This window comes from Lucilia sericata, unplaced genomic scaffold, assembly GCF_015586225.1.
Source record: "Lucilia sericata isolate MDLA Ls3-8-SP2 unplaced genomic scaffold, ASM1558622v1 Contig001891F_arrow, whole genome shotgun sequence".
Lineage (NCBI taxonomy): Eukaryota > Metazoa > Arthropoda > Insecta > Diptera > Calliphoridae > Lucilia > Lucilia sericata.
Window position 1 is genome coordinate 16,462 of NW_023995777.1, and position 22,127 is coordinate 38,588.

The 22,127-nt window shown below is 32.1% G+C and overlaps 3 protein-coding genes and 1 pseudogene across 5 annotated transcripts; all 4 read right to left on the minus strand.

Moving 5' to 3' along the window:
• Window positions 1–2,076: 2,076 nt before the first annotated feature.
• Window positions 2,077–4,424, minus strand: LOC119612963 (annotated as a pseudogene).
• A 4,210-nt stretch (window positions 4,425–8,634) lies between these two features.
• On the minus strand, window positions 8,635–10,635 carry LOC119612968 (membrane metallo-endopeptidase-like 1). Of its 3 annotated transcripts, none has more exons than XM_037968865.1 (2): window positions 10,422–10,536; window positions 8,635–10,333 (listed from the first exon to the last, which is right to left on the minus strand). In XM_037968865.1, exon 2 carries the CDS (start codon window positions 10,267–10,269, stop codon window positions 8,707–8,709), a length of 1,563 nt encoding a protein of 520 aa, XP_037824793.1. In that variant the 5' UTR covers window positions 10,270–10,333; window positions 10,422–10,536; the 3' UTR covers window positions 8,635–8,706. The 3 variants fall into 3 exon arrangements, with proteins under 3 accessions (XP_037824793.1, XP_037824794.1, XP_037824792.1); XM_037968866.1 differs by having other exon boundaries at window positions 8,635–9,684; window positions 10,422–10,502; XM_037968864.1 differs by having other exon boundaries at window positions 8,635–10,635.
• Window positions 10,636–14,290: 3,655 nt separating this feature from the next.
• LOC119612966 (endothelin-converting enzyme homolog) lies at window positions 14,291–16,241 on the minus strand. Its single transcript, XM_037968862.1, has one exon. It carries the CDS (start codon window positions 16,217–16,219, stop codon window positions 14,333–14,335), a length of 1,887 nt encoding a protein of 628 aa, XP_037824790.1. The 5' UTR covers window positions 16,220–16,241; the 3' UTR covers window positions 14,291–14,332.
• Window positions 16,242–18,115: 1,874 nt separating this feature from the next.
• On the minus strand, window positions 18,116–20,199 carry LOC119612972 (membrane metallo-endopeptidase-like 1). Its single transcript, XM_037968870.1, has one exon. The coding sequence runs from the start codon at window positions 19,942–19,944 to the stop codon at window positions 18,193–18,195; it is 1,752 nt and encodes a 583-aa protein (XP_037824798.1). The 5' UTR covers window positions 19,945–20,199; the 3' UTR covers window positions 18,116–18,192.
• Window positions 20,200–22,127: the final 1,928 nt, after the last annotated feature.

Sequence of the window (22,127 nt, forward strand, 5' to 3'; positions counted from 1 at the left end):
AATGTAAAATATGACGATTGCAGCGATGGCAGAAGCCATTCAAACAAAAGTTACAAAAGACGCAATAGTCTGTCAGTCAGTGTATATGTATGATAACCTTGGCCTTGGTCTTATAAATATAAAGAATAAAAGAAATTTTAATTCAATTCTGGTGAAAGAAGAGAAAACAGATTTGGAATATAAAATCCAGTCATATTCATTTTATGCGCTCTTTTTAACTTGCTACGAAATACTGGACAATAGACACAATGTAACACTGAGAGAAATTGTTGGGGTTTAAGCCATATAAACAATTTTTTTCAAAATAATTATGTTTAATTTTTTTCAGTATTCCCCCTAGATTACGATTATTACATTAATATAATCTCTCGTTCTAAACATATTTTGCCGTGTGAAAAATTGTTCATAATAAATTTGTTTGATAATAAAACGCTAGAATTAAATCAAATTGTGCGAAAATTGGGTCAATATTGATAAGAAGTGTCTTCAGATGTTTCAAACTAATTAAACAAATGTAAAACTAGGAGTATATTATTTAAATGTATTATTTTTGTAAACAAATTAATCAATCAATCTTAGCTTTATTTCAATTATTGACTAATTATAGAAACTAACTCTTAACTGAATAAAACTGAACTAGAACTAAACTGAACTAAACTAGAACTGAACTAGAACTGAACTAGAATTGAACTAGAACTGAACTAGAACTGAACTAGAAATAGAACTGAACTAGAACTGAAACTAGAACTGAACTAGAACTGAACTGGTACTGAACTAGAACTGAACTAGAACTGAACTAGAACTGAACTAGAACTGAACTAGAACTGAACTAGACTGAACTAGAACTGACTAGAACTGAACTAACTGAACTAGAAACTGAACTAAAACTGAACTAAAACTGACTAGAACTGAACTAGAGCTGAACTAGAACTGAACTAGAACTGACCTAGAACTGAACTAGAACTGAACTAGAACTGAACTAGAACTAGAACTGAACTAGAACTGAACTAGAACTGAAACTAGAACTGACTACTAGAACTGAACTAGAACTAGAACTAGAACTGAACTAGAACTGAACTAGAACTGAACTAGAACTGAACTAGAACTGAACTAGAACTGAACTAGAACTGAACTAGAACTGAACTAGAACTGAACTAGAACTGAACTAGAACTGAACTAGAACTGAACTAGAACTGAACTAGAACTGAACTAGAACTGAACTAGAACTGAACTAGAACTGAACTAGAACTGAACTAGAACTGAACTAGAACTGAACTAGAACTGAACTAGAACTGAACTAGAACTGAACTAAAACTGAACTAGAACTGAACTAGAACTGAACTAGAACTGAACTAGAACTGAACTAGAACTGAACTAGAACTGAACTAGAACTGAACTAGAACTGAACTAGAACTGAACTAGAACTGAACTAGAACTGAACTAGAACTGAACTAGAACTGAACTAGAACTGAACTAGAACTGAACTAGAACTGAACTAGAACTGAACTAGAACTGAACTAGAACTGAACTAGAACTGAACTAGAACTGAACTAGAACTGAACTAGAACTGAACTAGAACTGAACTAGAACTGAACTAGAACTGAACTAGAACTGAACTAGAACTGAACTAGAACTGAACTAGAACTGAACTAGAACTGAACTAGAACTGAACTAGAACTGAACTAGAACTGAACTAGAACTGAACTAGAACTGAACTAGAACTGAACTAGAACTGAACTAGAACTGAACTAGAACTGAACTAGAACTGAACTAGAACTGAACTAGAACTGAACTAGAACTGAACTAGAACTGAACTAGAACTGAACTAGAACTGAACTAGAACTGACTAGAACTGAACTAGAACTGAACTAGAACTGAACTAGAACTGAACTAGAACTGAACTAGAACTGAACTAGAACTGAACTAGAACTGAACTAGAACTTAACTAGAACTGAATAAATTAAAATTTTCCTCCAAAATAAACACAATTTTTGTTTATTATTATTCCAAATTTTTAATTTATTACTCGTATTTTATACATCACTTCTTTATCATCAATAGTACATTCACAAAATCTTACCACAATCGACAACGATGTCTTGACTGCATTTATCTTTTTTCTCACAATTGAACACCCTACCGAATTCTTCAAAATTAGCCAATGTCTGCAAAACTCTCAACTCATCCAAGGCATGATCCAAATAAGCAGAATGTGTCAATTTCGGATGTACTTTACCGCAGAAAAATTGAGCAAAATTCAGGAAAAAAAGCTGCTGAGGAGTAAACTGCAAAAGGAAACGGGAGCGCAAAGCTTTGGGGAAATGTTGATGTATATCATTCGAAGAGTTAAGGTTAAAGTAGGCATTATAGGCCAAACGTATTCCCTCGTAATCAGCCAATTTCTCATTAAGACTGCGAGAGCCGGTGGCCAATTCATTTTGCATGCAGCGTAGACCTTGTATGAAACGTTGATTGGCGGGAGATTTCTTCACTGGGACCCATAATATTACCGCTGCTGTCATAGTCAATACCCGACGAATCGAAACCATGCAACATTTCATGGGCCAAAGAGAAGCCCAACACCGAATATTTAAAGATATCACGCAAGTTGCGATGATAGATGGGCATTTGTAGGAAACCATAGGGTATAATAACAACATTGCGAGGCTTAATATAGAGAGGAGAGGAAGAGCTGCCTAGCCATTCAGCGGCTATCACAGCTTCGTCTATTAAAAGGTCGGGATTCAAGAGAGGATCTAAAGTTTCATGACTATGCTCCACGCTCAACCTGAGAAGGCTTAATTGATTGGCATAGAAATTATTGGGATCTAGAGCCACACGCTCATAGTACATATCAAAGTATTCGGGAGAGGCATTTTCTGGGAGCAAATCCTACTCTCAGTTCCATGCAATCGATTTCTGTAATTGCGTCTGCACTATAGTTTCTGGCAATTGTAAACGATTTTCTTGAATAATATCATGGAAAGTTTGCTTAAGATGCTGGAATATTTTGTCCAACTGCTGATCATTCTTCTCGCCATCCTTATAGTAATGCTCACCCACCATATAGCTTAAAGCTAAAGGCATGGCCCTTCTTAAACTGGCTATACATTCCTGGCGCGAGATTTCATTAGGTCCTTGGGCTTTAAGATAAATAAGAAATTTCAACATGATATAATTGCAGAGAGTGGAGGAGTCTACGGTATTTAAAAGTTTAACTAAGGATCTCATGTAGGGTATATTTGTATTATGACCGTGGTGGATAAATCCGTATCGGGTCCCTTGAGTTCCTTGAGATAAGACAACCAATCGATTTGTGGCAGATATTCTTGCAGATAACTTAATTGCATTTCTTTGGGACCCTCTTCATCCTCCAGTTTCTTGCAGTTTATGCAATTGGAATTCAAAACGATTAACCTCACGAGCTATTTCATTGGCCACACGTTTAGTCTGACCTATATCCATAAGTAACTCAATAATAACACCCTCTCCCATGGCAAGCGTTTCAGCCAGATCAGGTTTATCGAGATAAATGCTCATCGAAGAGGATTCATCCCAACGCGGTAGAACCTTGCTCCTTGAGTAAAACACCATTTAAACCATACAAACGCAAACGGGGCCACCGTCTCTAACCAATCAAATTTTTCCGAATTCCATTTACGTCCACCCTGCTTAGCCAATACACTCCAATGAACCAGCTTACCGGGCGGTACCAGTTGCAAATATTTTTTCAAATTATAAGGTTTGACTTTCTTACAAGACTTATAGTAGGTTCTAACTTTATCATACACACTCGACGACTGGCCCCACACCCCAAGCATCCTCATTCGCCGATTCTGTGGTACTAATACTATGTAATGTTAAATTTTCTTCCGATCTATTACGAGCACTGTCTGTCAACTGCTCCGCCAATGGTTTACGTAATAAATGCTCCAATTTACGATTCAATTCATAATCCATTAAACCCAAGACATCACCATAATCCATTTCATCAATATGCTGCTGATACCAATTGCCGCAAGCATATTGATAGAAATTCTCACAAGGTCGTGCCGTTGCATCCATATAACGTTCAATATTTAAGGCAGCCAATTGATTGATGTTCTGTGTTTGATTGTGGGTCTGGCGACAATTTGTCGGTGTTGTACGCCAGATTATAGACGCCAGCAAGCCAAAGACAATGCTGAACTTTAACATGTTGAACTTTAGTTTTTACTACGATTATCTTTTTTCTTTTTTTTGCGTATAGTTATAAATTTTTGTGATATAATCTGTTATTGTCTTCGTTATGCATGTGTTTTGGGGATTTTTTTTTGTGATTTTTGTATATTTTTAAACTTTTTATATATTTTTTTTATTTACTTATTTTTGTTTAAAATCAAATATTGCACAAATTTAATCTTCCTCATCCAAGTACTTGTTGCTTAAAACTAATCTCTGTTTCATTTTTAAAATCAAAATCTGAGTCTATAAAATCTATTTAAATTGTTTTTCATCAGTTTTTTTTGTTCCATGTTTTGTATTTATTTTTTGTCTGCTCTTTTTGTTGTTAATAGCTTTGTTCCTTTACTTGTCAAGTTCGCAGGTTTTTACCAGAAATTGTAAAAGAGAACAAATTTGAGCAATTAAAATTATTTTCTCTTTGCCAGAACTTGCAGGTTTTAGCCAGAACATTTTTTCCTGGCAAATAGAAAAAAAAAATTGTCAAATAAATTATTTGTTTAAAAAAATACATTGCAAACAAAAAATGTTTGATATTTTGATTTGTTTTCATAAATAAGTATATGTGATTGTAGTTTTTCAATTTTATTTTAATTTCAATAGAAATTTATATGAATAAACTTCAATACAAATTTATTGAAAGAGAAATTTTGTTTTTTCTGTTCCCGTACTTTTTATAAGTACGAAGAGAAAATTCATTAATTCTCTTTAACCAGAAAAGTTCTGGAACAAAGCTAATGTATTTTCTAAGTACGCTACTGTAGGTAGATAGATATACAAATGTTTGGCTAAGTTTTGTAACATTTTTATGTTTTTTTGCTAAATAAGAAAGGAATGGACATTATAGATACTTCGTAGTCTAGACAGTCGATTATATATAATCTGGATCTTCTCTGTTTTATACTACAGATCCTATATAGACTATACTACAGATCCTATATAGTCTATACTACAGATTCATGATTGTCTTTACTATGGATTCTCTACAATTGGAACTATAGATACTGTGTAATCCGGACTATAGATTCTCTATAGTCAGGACTGTAGATACTCTACAATCAAGACTTAGGAACGTCATAGTCTAGAATATAAAACCTATATAATGTTAACTTTAGAGTACCTATAGTCTGAACAATGGATGCTTTATAGTTTGACCGATATATACTGTGTAGTCGGTACTATAGATTTTCTATAGTCAGGACTGTAGATACTCTACAATCGAGACTTTAGGAACGTCATAGTCCAGACTATAAAACCTATATAATGTTAACTTTAGAGTACCTATAGTCTGAACAATGGATGCTTTATAGTTTGAACGATATATACTGTGTAGTCGGTACTATAGATTCTCTATAGTCAGGACTGTAGATACTATACAATCGAGACTTTAGGAACATCATAGTCTAGACTATAAAACCTATATAATGTTAACTTTAGAGTACCTATATTCTGAACAATGAATGCTTTATAGTTTGAACAATATATACTCGATAGTCTAGAATATAAGTACTCTATATGCTGGACTGCAGACTCTAAAAACTATAGATGCTCTATAGACTGGACTATATATAGTTTAAATTCTGGACTATAGATACTCAATAGCAGGAACTAAAGATACTCGACTGTCTATACTGTAAGATCTCTGTGGTCTATATAAATATGTGGTTCTGACAATAGACCCTCTATAGCGTGAACTATAGATGCTCTATAGTCTGGAATATATATACTCTAGACTATAGAGTCTATTTAGTCTCTGAACTATATATGCTCGATAGTCTAGAATATAGGTACTCTATATTCTGGACTACAAACTCTAAAAACTATTGCTACTCTATAGACTGGACTATATATAGTTTAAATTCTGGACTATAGATACTCAATAGCAGGAACTAATGATACTCGACTGTCTATACTGTAAGATATCTCTGGTCTATATATAGTCCTGACAATAGACCCTCTATAGCGTGAACTATAGATGCTCTATAGTCTGGACTATAAATACTCTGGACTATAGAGTCTATTTAGTCTCTATTGTACTATAGATACTCTATGTTCTGTAATACAGATACTCTATGGTCTGGAATATATGTTCTAATATATACTTTATATTCAGTACAATAGACACTCTACAGGCTGGTCTATAGATAGATATTCTATAGATTACACTATAGCTACTCTAGAGTCTGGGCTATAGTTACTTTATAATCCGAACTTTAGTCTGAACTACGGATACTTTACAGATATTGTTTGGTCTTGACTATAGATACTCTATAGTCGGAACAATATATTTTCTGAAATCTGAGCTATAGTTATTCTGTAGACTATACTACAAGTACTCTAAAGTCTGGACTATAGTTAAGTTAAAGTCCAGACTATTGTCAGAACTATAGATACAGTCTGGTCTATTGATATTGTTTAGTCTTTAGACTATAGATACTATAAAAGAGCACTAAATTCGAGAAGGGTACTTTTTGTACTTAATGTCCGCTCTATATTTTAAATCCATAGAAGTCTACTTTTACTATCTCTATAATATATATTACACTTTCCTACAGGCCTTCTTCTAAATTTCATACAATTTCCATTTCTCTTCATAAGTACTTATTTTGCATTTTAAAATGTTTTTATTGGTAAATTTTATTTTTGTGATTTTTTTCTTATTTCCAGAATTTTTATTTTTATTACAATTTTTTTTTTCATTCTTCTTACTTTTCATTAACATGTTTATACTTTTGAATAGATTTATGATGTTTTTGTTATTTAAATTCTATTTTATTTTATATATCAATCCAAATATAAAATAATGATAATAATAAAATCAGCCGCTTTATCAGTTCGTTTGAGAGTTTGTTTAGTAGTATCTCTCTCATTTTGTTTAACTGGGAGATTTTGTTTTACACCTAAACATTTTCAGCAAATAAAATCGACTCGAAGAACACACAGAGAAAATATGTAAAATTTCAGACCCTAATTTGCATAATAGTACGGAATGTGTATAATAAAATAGTAGAGACAAATGTATTTTTAGTCTTTAGGAAAAGTTGCATAACTTTGTGCTGTAGGAGAAAAATGTAGAATTATCGGATATTTTATCTAATATGGACTAAAATCTGGACTATAGGGACCTTAAAGTCAGGATTATATAAATTGCATATATACTGCATTACATATTCTCTATTGTCTGGACTATAAATACTCCATACTCAAGACCATAAATACTTTATACTCTGGACTATAGATACACTATAGTCTGGACTATAGATTCTCTATAGTCTGGACTATAGATTCCCTATAGTCTTTACCATAGATTCTCCATAGTCTGGACTACAGATTCTCTATAGTCTGGACTATTGCAATCTATAGCCAGAACCACAGACAATTTATAGTCTGGACCATAGACAATCTATATTCTGGACTACAGACAATCTATTCTCTATGATATGGAGATTCTCTATAGTCTGGACTATAGATTCTCTATAATCTGGCCTATAGATTCTCTATAGTCTGGACTATAGATTCTCAATAGTCTGGACTATAAATTCTTTATAGCCTGTACTTCAGATTCTCTATAGTCTGGACTATAGATTCTCTATAGTCTGGCCTATAGATTCTCTATAGTCTGGCCTATAGATTCTCTATAGTCTGGCCTATAGATTCTCTATAGTCTGGACTATAAATTCTTTATAGCCTGTACTTCAGATTTTCTATAGTCTAGACTATAGATTCTCTATAGTCTGGACTATAGATTCTCTATAGTCTGGACTATAGATTCTCTGTAGTCTGGACTATAGATTCTCTATAGTCTGGACTATAGATTCTCTATAGTCTGGACTATAGACTCTCTATAGTCTGGCCTATAGATTCTCTATAGTCTGGACGATAGATTCTCTATAGTCTGAACTATAGATTCTCTATAGTCTGGACTAAAGATTCTTTATAGTCTGTACTATAGATTCTTTATAGTCTGGACTATAGATTCTCTATAGTCTGGACCATAGATTCTTTATAGTCTGGACTATAGATTCTCTATAATCTGGACTATAGATTCTCTATAGTCTGGGCTATAGATTCTTTATAGTCTGGACTATAGATTTTCTATGATCTGAACTATATATTCTCTATATTATGGACTACAGATTGTCTATAGTCCGGACTATGATTCCGTATAGTTTGGACCATATATTCTCTATAGCCTGGACTGTATATTCTCTATTGTCATGAGTACAATAGTACAGTTTTGACTATAGATTCTTTATAGCCTGGACTATAGATTGTTTATAGTCTGGAATATAACCACCACAGTCGGGATTATAGATGTAGCAAAAGTTTTGCTGTAGTCTTCTTATTACTGCTCTTAAGAAGTTGTGAATTTATATAAATTCTTTTTATTTTAAAAATATTTATTTACTGCATATAGACTTTACAATTTACACTACTTATAGTTACATAATTCTTTTATAATAACTTATGTTTTATTTTTATATCTCAATAAAGACGGCATTTATTTTTTGGATGCATAGCGCTATCTACCGAACAGCCATAGGTCTCGGCGAATGGTAAAAAATTCTTAACAATTTGTTGCAAACGCACTGGATCCGGATCATGTTCAATGAATTTTAAGTAGCTTTTATTACAAAAGAATTGTGCCAAATTCATGAAGAATTCTTTTCGCCAATCATCTTTTTGACGCTGAGCATAGTACTGCAAATAGGCGCGATAAACCACACGCACACCAAATATATCGGCAATACGTTCATGTATATAATTAGTAGGCTTTTGTTTTTGCAAACATATTAGAGATTCTGAGAAATTCGGATGGTTTAGTATAGCTGAAGTTTGGGTTAAAGAATAGCCTTGATGATCGTATTGTATGCCGATATTATCAACAGCATGTGTTAGTTCATGGGCCAAGACAAAGCCAAAGAGGGACAATTGTTGTAGAGGTGTTTGCTTATAGTGAAATAGCGGCAATTGAAAGGTGGCAAACGGCAAGACTATCATATTCTTGGTGAGCAAATAAAAGGGCGAGGGATAGGTATAATCGACTGTGATATCATGTGTTTGATTTCTTTCATATAGCAACGATTTACGAAAGCGATGTTTCAATAAGAGTAAATGATTTTTATTATAATTTTTACGATCTAGTTGAGGTATATCCTGATAATAGGTCTGTATTGTTTTAAAATCAAAACCGTTGGGTAAATTTCCAATATTTAGTTTAATTGTTTGAATTTTATTGTTTAACACATTTATATGTTCGGGAGACAAATGCAAATGATTCTCCTTGAAATAGGTTTCCATAATGTCTCTTATATTGAGAAGCATAGAGTTAAGAACAAGTTTGAATTTCTTTGCTCTCAATTTATAAAAGTCATGATAGTATAAATAGTTTATGGCCAAATCGAATTTATTTCTTAAATCTTTAAGACATTCCAGCGGTTCAAAGTCTTTTACTCCATCTAGCTGTAAGTAATATAAGAATTTTATTAATAAATAAAGTTGCAAACTTTTCAACTCCTTGGACGTCCACGACTTTAGATTTAAATTAAAAAAATATTCAGCATTATTTATGGTAATCATGTTGACACTATGTAGCTCTGCTTCCAATAAGTTTTCTAAATATGACTGCAAATTTAGATGCGTATAAAGTAGAGTTATATTTTTTACAGTTAATTGTTTAAAATCGTTTTTTCTAATACTTTTCACCAGCTGTTGCCATTGCAATTCTGTTGCATATAAATCTTTGATTTTTTTCTCCATAAAGTCTAAGTCCAAATTATATAAAATATTCATAAGCGACTGGCTATCGGGTAAATAACTCTCTTCCTTGTCAAACGATACCGGTGACAATATTATATTAAGCGTGTTATCCACATTCCTTGTTATAGTGTGTTGCACTATGACATTATTTAAACCATACGACTGCATATGACCCAATAATGGCCAAAAATCAAAGTTTGTATTCAATAAATATTCTTTGATTACCTCTAAATATTTGCCCATTTCATAGACTTCCTCACCCATACAGGCCTCATAGTATGTCAACATTTTATCATAATATGTTTCCAGTTCAGGATGTTCAGTGTGATATAATTTTCGAATTTTTAAAGCTCTATTCATATATTTCAATAGCTTTTTATTAGTTTTATAATCCAAATGTTGCAGTATTTCATTATAATTGTTATCTGGGTTTTCCTTACCATAATTACTGCAGGCATATTCATAGAAATCCTCACAAGGTCCCTTTTTAAGTCTAGTTGTTCCAATATGTTTTAAACTTGTCAATCTTAAGGTTTGACAGATTATTAATGCATTTATTAAGTGTTTATAAGAAATATACATTTTATGTTATGTGGAAACGTTGAGACGAAAACCGCTACTGTTCTTTTAAAGATTGTAGATTCAAATGAATCTATGTGTTATTTTTAACCTGACCACAGACGGAGTTAAAAATAATTCCGAAACTATTTGCAACTGAAATGTTTAATAATATGTATACTAGCCATACCCAGTGTGCTTCGCTACCCTCATCGTAATGGAATAAAATAATTATCATTATTGTAAATGTATATATATCTGCAATATCAAAAAGTACCTTTTGAAGAGCGAAAAAGTACCAAAAAGTAATCTTTTATATGTTATCACTTACTCCGAGCTCTACGTGCTTAATTTCATATTTTTAGGTTCAATATTATAGAAATTTCAAAAAGTACCTTTTGGAAAACGAAAAAGTATCGAAAAGTCCCCTTTTATAGGTTCTCATTTACTCTGGGTTCTATAAATTTAATTTCATGTTTCTAGGTTAAATTTTATAGAAAACTCAAAAAGTACCAATCGAAGGACGAAAAAGTACCAAAGAGTCCCTTTTTATATATTCTCATTTACTCCGGGCTCAATATGCTTAATTTCATGTTTCTAGGTTTAATTTTAAAGAAAACTCAAAAAAGTACCTATGTAGAACGAAAAAGTACCAAAAAGTTTTTCTATTATTAATTTCATGTTTCGATCACAAAGTATACAGAGGTGTCACTTTTGACATTTAAAAAATTCTAAAATCAGCTTTTGTTTGATTTTGAAATTGTTTGGTGAGAAGAGGTATATAAAATACAGCTAAAAAAAAATATTGAATTCGTTTTGTGCAAAAGAGAGGGAAATAGTTTTTTGCTCGTGACGCCTCTGTATACCCTGTGGTTTCGATTTCAATATCATAAAAAACTCAAAAAGTACCAGTTGGAAAATGAAAAAGTACAAAAAAATATCACTTGGTACCGGTGTTCCAAATAACACCCCATTAGCATATATAGTGTTTCTAGATCTAAAAATTTTATATAAATTGGATCATTGTGTTTGAATAAAATCAAATTTCCTGTTTTAACCCTCTTTTGGTACCATTAACGAAATAAAAATTCTGTTCCAAAAAGTTGCAACATCGTATTGGGAGCCCGTTATAATGTAATATATAATAAATCAAAAACAATGTTTTAGAAAAAAAGTACCAAAAATAGGTACAATTTTCACCCTTAAAGGTCCGAATATCAAAAAAGTACTAAATTCATATTTTTATTTTTCGTCAAGTTATGAACACTTTTTTGAATGTTCTCTGATTTAAAAGATACATGGGGTGCAAATACAAAATATAGTTATTAATCCGTTTATTCCCTAAAGGGGCCGAATTTCAAAAAAGTACCAGAAACCGCTCCGCTTATTTTTTAAATGAACGACCATAAGCTTAAACTGTTTTTGTATGTTTTATAGTTTAGGAGATATGAGGTTAACGAATTTACCCCTTTTTATCCCCTAAACATTCGAATTTTCAAAAATCCCGTCTTAGTACATACATATGTACATACATATATACTACATACATACATACATACATACATACATACATACATACATACATACATACATACATACATACATACATACATACATACATACATACATACATACATACATACATACATACATACATACATACATACATACATACATACATACATACATACATACATACATACATACATACATACATACATACATACATACATACATACATACATACATACATACATACATACATACATACATACATACATACATACATACATACATACATACATACATACATACATACATACATACATACATACATACATACATACATACATACATACATACATACATACATACATACATACATACATACATACATACATACATACATACATACATACATACATACATACATACATACATACATACATACATACATACATAAAGACGTTCTAGGCATGTCCTAGCCGCCTGTCTGTGTGTGTGTCTGTCTGTATGTGGTTGTATGTCTGTCTATGCATCTGTCTGTTGAAAGCACGATAATGACCGAAAGAAAAGAGCATACATACATACATACATACATACATACATACATACATACATACATACATACATACATACATACATACATACATACATACATACATACATACATACATACATACATACATACATACATACATACATACATACATACATACATACATACATACATACATACATACATACATACATACATACATACTACATACATACATACATACATACATACATACATACATACATACATACATACATACATACATACATACATACATACATACATACATACATACATACATACATACATACATACATACATACATACATACATACATACATACATACATACATACATACATACTACATACATACATACATACATACATACATACATACATACATACATACATACATACATACATACATACATACATACATACATACATACATACATACATACATACATACATACATACATACATACATACTACATACATACATACATACTATACATACATACATACATACATACATACATACATACATACATACATACATACATACATACATACATACATACATACATACATACATACATACATACATAACATACATACATACATACATACATACATACATACATACATACATACATACATACATACATACATACATACATACATACATACATACATACATACATACATACATACATACATACATACATACATACATACATACATACATACATACATACATACATACATACATACATACATACATACATACATACATACATACATACATACATACATACATACATACATACATACATACATACATACATACATACATACATACATACATACATACATACATACATACATACATACATACATACATACATACATACATACATACATACATACATACATACATACATACATACATACATACATACATACATACATACATATACATACATACATACATACATATACATACATACATACATACATACATACATACATACATACATACATACATACATACATACATACATACATACATACATACATACATACATAAAGACGTTCTAGGCATGTCCTAGCCGCCTGTCTGTGTGTGTGTCTGTCTGTATGTGGTTGTATGTCTGTCTATGCATCTGTCTGTTGAAAGCACGATAATGACCGAAAGAAAAGAGCTAGGGAATATAAAATATGGGACTATATTTCACCTAGACCCCAAATGACCACCCGGATTACTGTTTAAGCAGACATAACTGGTTCAAAAATAACAGTATAGCAATGAAATGTGATATAAAAAGTTTTACATAAACCAAAATGTTTGCACCAAATTTTACGACAATCGCTCCATATAAAGTACCCTTCAGAAAATGTCGCTCATTACTGACTTATAAATACGATCATAGCGATGAAATTTCACATAAGTTTTATACGAACCAAACTCATTATACTAAACTTTATGAGGATCGGTCGAACGAGTTTCTTCAGAAAATTACTTTAACGCTCATTACTGATTTAAAAATACGAGCAACGAAATTCAACATAAGAAAAGCAACAAAAATCTTCCTAACGAATTTCAGATGGATCGTTCGGTCGATAACTAAGAATATCACCAAATATCGACATTAGTAAATAAGAAATTTTATTTTTTTATTCTATTATAATTGTGCTATTTAAAACAAGTTTTTATTTGCATACATAATAACTTAATAAAGTCTACATTTTGTTTTAGGATTCATAAATGTGCCTGGCAAACAATCAAAGGCCTCCGAAAACGATTGAAAATTCATTAAAATCTGCTGCAAACGTACGTCATCTGCATTATGATCTATGAAATTTACATTATCTTTGGCACAGAAAAACTGTGCCAAATTCATAAAGAATTCTTTACGCCAATCACCTTTATGATTTTCCGAATAATATTCCAAATAAGTGCGATAGGCAACTCTAATGGCAAAAAGATCAGCAATACATTCATCAATATCTTCAGTAGGCTGTTGATGTTGCAAACAGTCTAAGGAATTGGAAAAGTTAGCATTAACCAATATATCGGAGGAAAAGGGTAAAAGCAATCCCTTTTGATCATAATTTAAACCAGTAGTATCGAATGCATGCGTTAGTTCATGAGCCAAAACAAAACCAAAAACTGATAACTGTTGCAGAGGCGTTTGTTGAGAGTCAAAAAATGGTAATGCAAAATTGTCCAGAGGTATGACGATCATATTCTGTTGAGCCACATAATAAGCTGAGGTAATAGCACCCAAACGATTGTCGCTCACTATGAAATGTGTCTGATGTTGAGCATAGTATAGAGATTTATGAAAACGATGTTTTAATAATAACAAATGATTTCTGTAGTAATTATTTGCCGCCAATTGTGGTAAATCCTGATAATATTTATCTATCATAGTAAAATTTATATTTATGGGTAAATTTCCTTGATTTATATAAATATGTTTTAATTTATTTTGCAAATAATTTATTTGCTGTTTGGAAAGATTTAAATGATTTTCATTGAAATATTTCGTCATAATTTCTTTGATTTCTTGAGCCAATTTATCGAGAGTTATTTTAGAACTATGTTGTTTCCTAAAAAAAGGATAATGATAAAATATATAGTTTACCGCCAAATCAAATTTTTGCCTCAAATCTTTAATACACTCCAGAGGCTTAAAACCAGTTGTGCTGTCCTTGGCCAAGTAAAGTAAAAATTTTACCATCAAATAATTGCACAAATGTTCCAGTTCCTCAGCAGTCCATAGTTTTTGATTAAGATGCTCAAAATATTGCAGATTTTCCACAGTAATATTTGCCAGATTATGTACTTCCTTACCCAAGAGATTTTCAAAATATAATTTTAAATTAAGTTTAGGATAGATTTTAGCTATATTCTCCAAGTTAGTGACTTTACTCTCAAAGTTATTCGAATATTTTAGCCTTAAGTTTTGCCATTCTAAATCGGTATTAATCAATTGTTGTAGAATTGTTTCTATATTCTGTATGCCCAAAGTCTTCAACAATACTTGCCAAATTTGTCTTTCGTTTAGTTCATCCTCCTTTTCTTCGGTCACAGCTGGTGTTAGCCAAATATTAAGCTTATTATCCTTATTTCTTACAATTTGCATATTAACTATAATATTATTTAAACCATAAGACTGCAGTTGTCCCAATAAAGACCACAAATCAAAGTTCATATCTGTTGCCAACCATTGCAGCTGGTTTCCATCCAATAAAGGCCAATTTAATTTGTTACTGGGTTTGATTTCTTTAAAATATTTTCTTAACTCTCTTTTAGTTTCCCTTTTACAGGACTCCAAATATAGTCCCATTTTATCATAATACGTTTGCTTTCGGCTATACAAGTGATATTGCAAGGAGTTGCGTAAATGTTTCATTAATATTTTATTCATTTCAAAATTTAATTTTTGTGTTATTTCACCGTAGTTGGGATCAGGATTATCTCGGCTATAGTTACTGCAGGCGTAAGCATAAAAATTCTCACAGGGTCCTTTGGGGATCAGTGCAGCAGTTTGTGCATATTTTAAAATTAAATAAAATAATAATTTATAGCAAATGATTTCCAATGCTCTCATGTTGGCGTGTTTCAAAGTACGTTTTAAAAATAATAATGATTTGAATTGACGATAAGAATGATCAAGAAATACATTGATGTATAAATAAACGACATATGTATTCAGAAAGCTTTGTAATAAAAGCTATGAGTGTGTAAACTAAATAAAACAACAACGATGGGAGTTGTATATACATTTCGAGCGGTATATTTAACTGTATTATAAATTAGTCAGTCAGTCAGTTAGTCAGTTAGTTTGTTAGTTAGTTAGTTAGTTAGTTAGGTAGGTAGTTAGTTAGTTAGTTAGTTAGTTAGTTAGTTAGTTAGTTAGTTAGTTAGTTAGTTAGTTAGTTAGTTAGTTAGTTAGTTAGTTAGTTAGTTAGTAGTTAGTTAGTTAGTTAGTTAGTTAGTTAGTTAGTTATTAGTTAGTTAGTTTAGTTAGTTCGTTCTCGTTAGTTAGTTAGTTTAGTTCGTTCGTTTTCGTTAGTTCGTTAGTTCGTTCGTTATTCGTTAGTTCTTTCGTTTCGTTCGTTCGTTCGTTCGTTAGTTCGTTTGTTAGTTCGTTAGTTCGTTCGTTCTTGTTCGTTTTCGTTCGTTCGTTAGTTAGTTCGTTCGTTCGTGTTTTTAGTTCGTTCGTTCGTTCGTTTTCGTTCGTTGTTCGTTCGTTCGTTCGTTCGTAGTTCTTCGTTCGTTCGTTCGTTCGTTCGTTCGTTTCGTTAGTTCGTTCGTTCGTTCGTTGTTCGTTCGTTCGTTCGTTCGTTCGTTCGTTCGTCGTTCGTTCGTTCGTTCTTTCGTTCGTTCGTTTTCGTTCCGTTCGTTTTCGTTAGTTAGTTCGTTCGTTTCGTTCGTTCGTTCGTTCGTTCGTTTCTTCGTTTCTTTCGTTCGTTCGTTCGTTCTTCGTTCGTTCGTTCGTTTAGTTCGTTCGTTCGTTCGTTCGTTCGTTCGTTCGTTCGTTCGTTCGTTCGTTCGTTCGTTTTTCGTTCGTTCGTTCGTTCGTTTCTTCGTTCGTTTCGTTCGTTCGTCGTTCGTTCGTTCGTTCGTTCGTTCGTTCGTTCGTTCGTTCGTTCGTTCGTTCGTTCGTTCGTTCGTTCGTTTCGTTCGTTCGTTCGTTCGTTCGTTCGTTCGTTCGTTCTTCGTTCTTCGTTCGTTCGTTCGTTCGTTCGTTCGTTCGTTCGTTCGTTCTTCGTTCGTTCGTTCGTTCGTTCGTTCGTTCGTTCGTTCGTTCGTTTCGTTCGTTCGTTCGTTTTCGTTCGTTCGTTCGTTCGTTCGTTCGTTTCGTTCGTCTCGTTCGTTTTTCGTTCGTTCGTTCGTTCGTTCGTTCGTTTCGTTCGTTCGTTCTTCGTTCGTTTTCGTTCGTTCGTTCGTTCTTCTTTCGTTCGTTCTTCGTTCGTTCGTTCGTTTCGTTCGTTCCGTTGTTCGTTCGTTCGTTCGTTCGTTCGTTCGTTCTTCGTTTTAGTCGTTCGTTCGTTCGTTCTTTCTTTCGTTCGTTCGTTCGTTCGTTCTTCGTTCGTTCGTTCGTTCGTTCGTTCGTTCGTTCGTTCGTTCGTTCGTTCGTTCGTTTTCGTTTCGTTCGTTCGTTCGTTCGTTCGTTGTTCGTTAGTTCGTTCGTTCGTTCGTTCCGTTCGTTCGTCGTTCGTTCGTTCGTTCGTTTCGTTCGTTCGTTTCGTTCGTTTCGTTCGTTTGTTTTGTTCGTTAGTTCGTTTCGTTTCGTTCGTTAGTTCGTTCGTTAGTTAGTTAGTTTGTTTGTTAGTTCCCATTTTATCTACCCTCGCTGTTGTCGGCACCCCCATCTCCCTAGACCCCTTACCGACTCTCTTGCTTCCCTCATTCCCTTTTTTTTTCCCATTTTATAAATATTTCCTTCTTTCTACTTATCTTTACCTTCAATTTCCTTTCCGAACTTTTCGTGTATACTTTCTATATATCTAAAACTAAATCCCAATCCATTCTGCATATGCAATCGTGTCACGTCCAGAATGAAAATCCAGCATTATCTCAATAAAGTCTACATTTAGTTTTAGGATTCATAGGTTCACCTTCTTCACAACCAAAGGTCTCCGAGAATGGTTGAAAATTCATTAAAATTTGCTGCAAACGTATGGCATCTGAATCATGATCAATAAAATTTAGATTATCTTTGCCACAGAAAAACTGTGCCAGATTTAGGAAAAACTCTTTCCGCCAATCCTCTGCTTCATCTTCCTTTGCATAGTTTTCCAAATAAGTACGATAAACCAGCCGAACAGCAAAGAGATCAGCAATACGTTCATCAATGTCGTCGGTAAACTGCTGATGTTGCATACAATCTAAGGAGTTGGTGAAATTAACATGATCGATTATATCTGAGGAAGAGGATAAAGGAAAACCCTGTTTATCATAACTTAGGCCGGTAGTATCAAATGCATGTGTTAGTTCGTGAGCTAAAACAAAACCGAAAAGTGATAACTGTTGAAGAGGTGTTTGGGTGTAGTTGAATAGGGGTGACTGGAAACTGCTAAACGGTATAACTACCAGATTTTGCTGAAGTACATAAAATGGCGAGGAAACACTACCCATACGATTGTCTGATACTATGTAATGCGTTTGAGTTTGAGGATAATACATAGATTTGCGAAAACGATGTTTCAACAGTAACAAATGATTTTTATAGTAATTACTTTCATCCAAATCGGGTAAATCCCTATAAAAGGCTTGTAAATTGGAATAAGAAGGCCTGGGTAAATTTCCTGTATTCGCATTAATACCTGCCAGTTTTTTCTTTAGGTAAATAATTTGTTGCTCAGAAAGGCTTAAATAATTGTCTTCAAAAATCTCTGCCATCGTGGCTTTTATTTTGAACCAGATGTTATTCAAAGCTTCACTAAATTGGTTTGCTTCCCTTTTATAAAACTCCTCAGAATAAAAATAATTTACAGCCAGATCAAATTTACGGCGTAAATCTTGCATACAATCGAGCGGTGTAAATGCAGTTGTACTATCCTCGGCTAAATAAAACAGAAACTTCATCATTAAGTAGTTGCACAAATGTTCCAGCTCCTCGCTAGTCCAGTGTCTTTCATTTAAATACTCAAAATATTTCGGATTTTCTAAAGTTATATTTGCCAGATTATTTAACTCTGAACCCAACAGATTTTCAATATATAATTTTAAACTAAGCTGGGGATAGAGCTTAGCTATATTATCCAATGTCGTCTCTTTACTCTCAGTGGTGTCGACATAACTTTGTGTTAGGTTTTGCCATTTAAAATCGGTTTTACTTAATTGTAGTATTATTGGCTCTGTGTCCTCTATACCCAAAGCCATAAGCAATACTTGCAGAATCGTATTATCGGGTAGGGAACCCCCAATCTCAAGAAAAGCAGGAGCTAGCCAGATATTAAGAGAGTTATCTTTATTCCTGATGATTTGATGATTTACTATGACATTATTTAAACCATAAGATTGCATTTCTCCCAATAAAGACATAAAATCAAACTTGTTAACTGTTGTTTCGTTACGCTCAATATATTTCAATATAAACCATGAATCAAATTCGGTATATAATTGCCGGTTACGCCAAAAAATGTTCATTATATCTCTACGTTCTAAGTAATTATATATAATAACATCACTAACATTTTTATCTGCCTCCAACCATTGATCTTTGTGTTTCCATAAGGGCCAATTTAAATTATGGCTCGGTTTGATTTCATTAAAATATTTTCGTAAATTTCTTTGTGTTTCATTTTCACATGAGTCCAAGTACATAAGGATTTTCGCATAAAATGTGTGTATATTAGGGTCAGCAATCTGTTTACGATTTTTTCTTATCCAATATTTGCAATAACTTTTTATTCATTTCATAATTCAATTTTTGTGTTATTTCACTATAGTTGGGATCAGGATTCTGTTGACTGTAATTACTGCAGGCGTATTTGTAGAAATTCTGACAGGGTTCGTTGGAATCATTAGCTGATTTTGTACATTTAAAACTTAAGGTAAGTTCACATTTATGAAATATTTGACGATTTTTAACAAATATTTCTTTGCACTAATGTGAACAACAAATATTTTTGATTATTAAACACAAAAACAGCTGATTTGTAACAAACAAAATTGTTTGGCGGTGATCAAATATGTTATTAATGTGAACATAATGTGAACACCATGCATAAAATATTTTCATCGATTTTCAGCAAATAATTGTTTGGTCTTGCAAGTGAAATGTAAGAACAAACAGCATTAAATAACAGCTGTTATGAGTTATTTTGGCTAAAAAATGAGTGTTGTCTAGTAAATAAATAAAAACTGAAAATTTTTCCTATAATAATTATTGGATTTGAAAAATTTATTTTTTAATGTTTAAAAAAGTATATATATATATATATGTATATATATATATTTATATATATATTTGGTATAAATCTAGCGTTCTAATTCAGATGATTTTAAAACATACCACATAATAGTAACATAACAAAGGCAAAAAAACTCTTCGCTCTATTAGGGTCCGGGAGTTACGGGCCTCCAAAGTTTTGATATATAATCGGATATATCTCGATTACTGATTAAACGATATGGTCGATATGGCTGTCAGTGGAAAGGTCTCTGAAATACCTTTCAATTGATGTATAGTATGGCATATATCATTAACCCATTGAGAGCCAAGTTCAAATTTTATGTTTTTTCTTTTGACTTTTTTACAAAAGTAACGTTATCTCAAATATATATGGATATAAGCGTACCTCATCTCACATTAAATTTTCATATTTATACATACTCTTACATTTTTAGCACATGTATATTTTACACTTTTAGCTAGGGGAAACTTTAAAAACTTTAACTATTTTTAAAAAATGAAAAATTATTTTAAAAAAATCGAGCCATATTTTAGAAAATTCACCAATTTTACCAAAAAGAGAAACATTATTTTAAAAAATCAAGCGTCATAACAAATCCTAGCAATATCACCAAAAAGTGAAAAATTATTTTAAAAAAATTGAGCGATTTTTTTTTAATTTTTAAAATAACCTAATACTAAATAAAAGACATACATTTCTAACTAATTTTATAGAAATAATAAATAATAAATAAACTAAATATTTTCACTTACATACGACAAAAATGTTTAAACTTGCATAACTTTTGCATTTCATGGATTATAGCTCTCAAACATATGTATATCATAGGAAATGTCAAAATATTGTCTACAAAATTTCATGTGAGATGAGGTATTTTTATATCTATATATTTTTTTGTTAAAAAAGTCAAAATTAAAAAAAAAAAAAAATTTGACCCTGGCTCTCAATGGGTTAATGATACATATTATACATCAATGGAAAGCTATTTCAAAGGCATTTCCAATGATACCCATATCGAACATATTGGTAATGTTGATGTTTGCTTAAATATGATTAAAATTTAAATTTTCTAAAAATATTAATTTTCAAACTAACATAACTCTTGCATTTCATGGGTTATAGCTTTCAAACATATATCATAGGAAAGCCCCAAACGTTGTCTACAAAATTTCATGTGAGATGAGGTACCGTTATGTCGATAAATTTATGAGATAACGGCACATCTGTAAAAAAAATTCAAAAGAAAAAACATAAAATTTGACTCTGGCTCTCAATGGGTTAATGATATATATCATTTTATACATCAATGGAAAGTTCTTTCAAAGACCTTTCCAATGATACCCATATCGACCATATCGGTTAATTAGTAATCAAGAATTATCCAATTATATATCAAAACTTTGGAGGTCCATAACTCCCGGCCCCTAAGAGGGTGCAGATTTTTTTTTTCATCTCTGTAGTCAGAAGAAAAAAGACTACCAGGTATTGAAAAAATCTCTTAAAATCAGCTGAATTAGAACGCTTGATGAATTCCTTAAATATATACAACCAATAATATAATATTGTAAAAGCACTTGCAGTTTTTAGCGA

Bases quoted from the DNA above. Each gene is read 5' to 3' on its own strand.
- LOC119612968 (XM_037968864.1), bottom strand. From the start codon at position 10,563: ATGTATATTTCTTATAAACACTTAATAAATGCATTAATAATCTGTCAA.
- LOC119612972 (XM_037968870.1), bottom strand. From the start codon at position 19,944: ATGTACTTGGACTCATGTGAAAATGAAACACAAAGAAATTTACGAAAA.
- LOC119612966 (XM_037968862.1), bottom strand. From the start codon at position 16,219: ATGAGAGCATTGGAAATCATTTGCTATAAATTATTATTTTATTTAATT.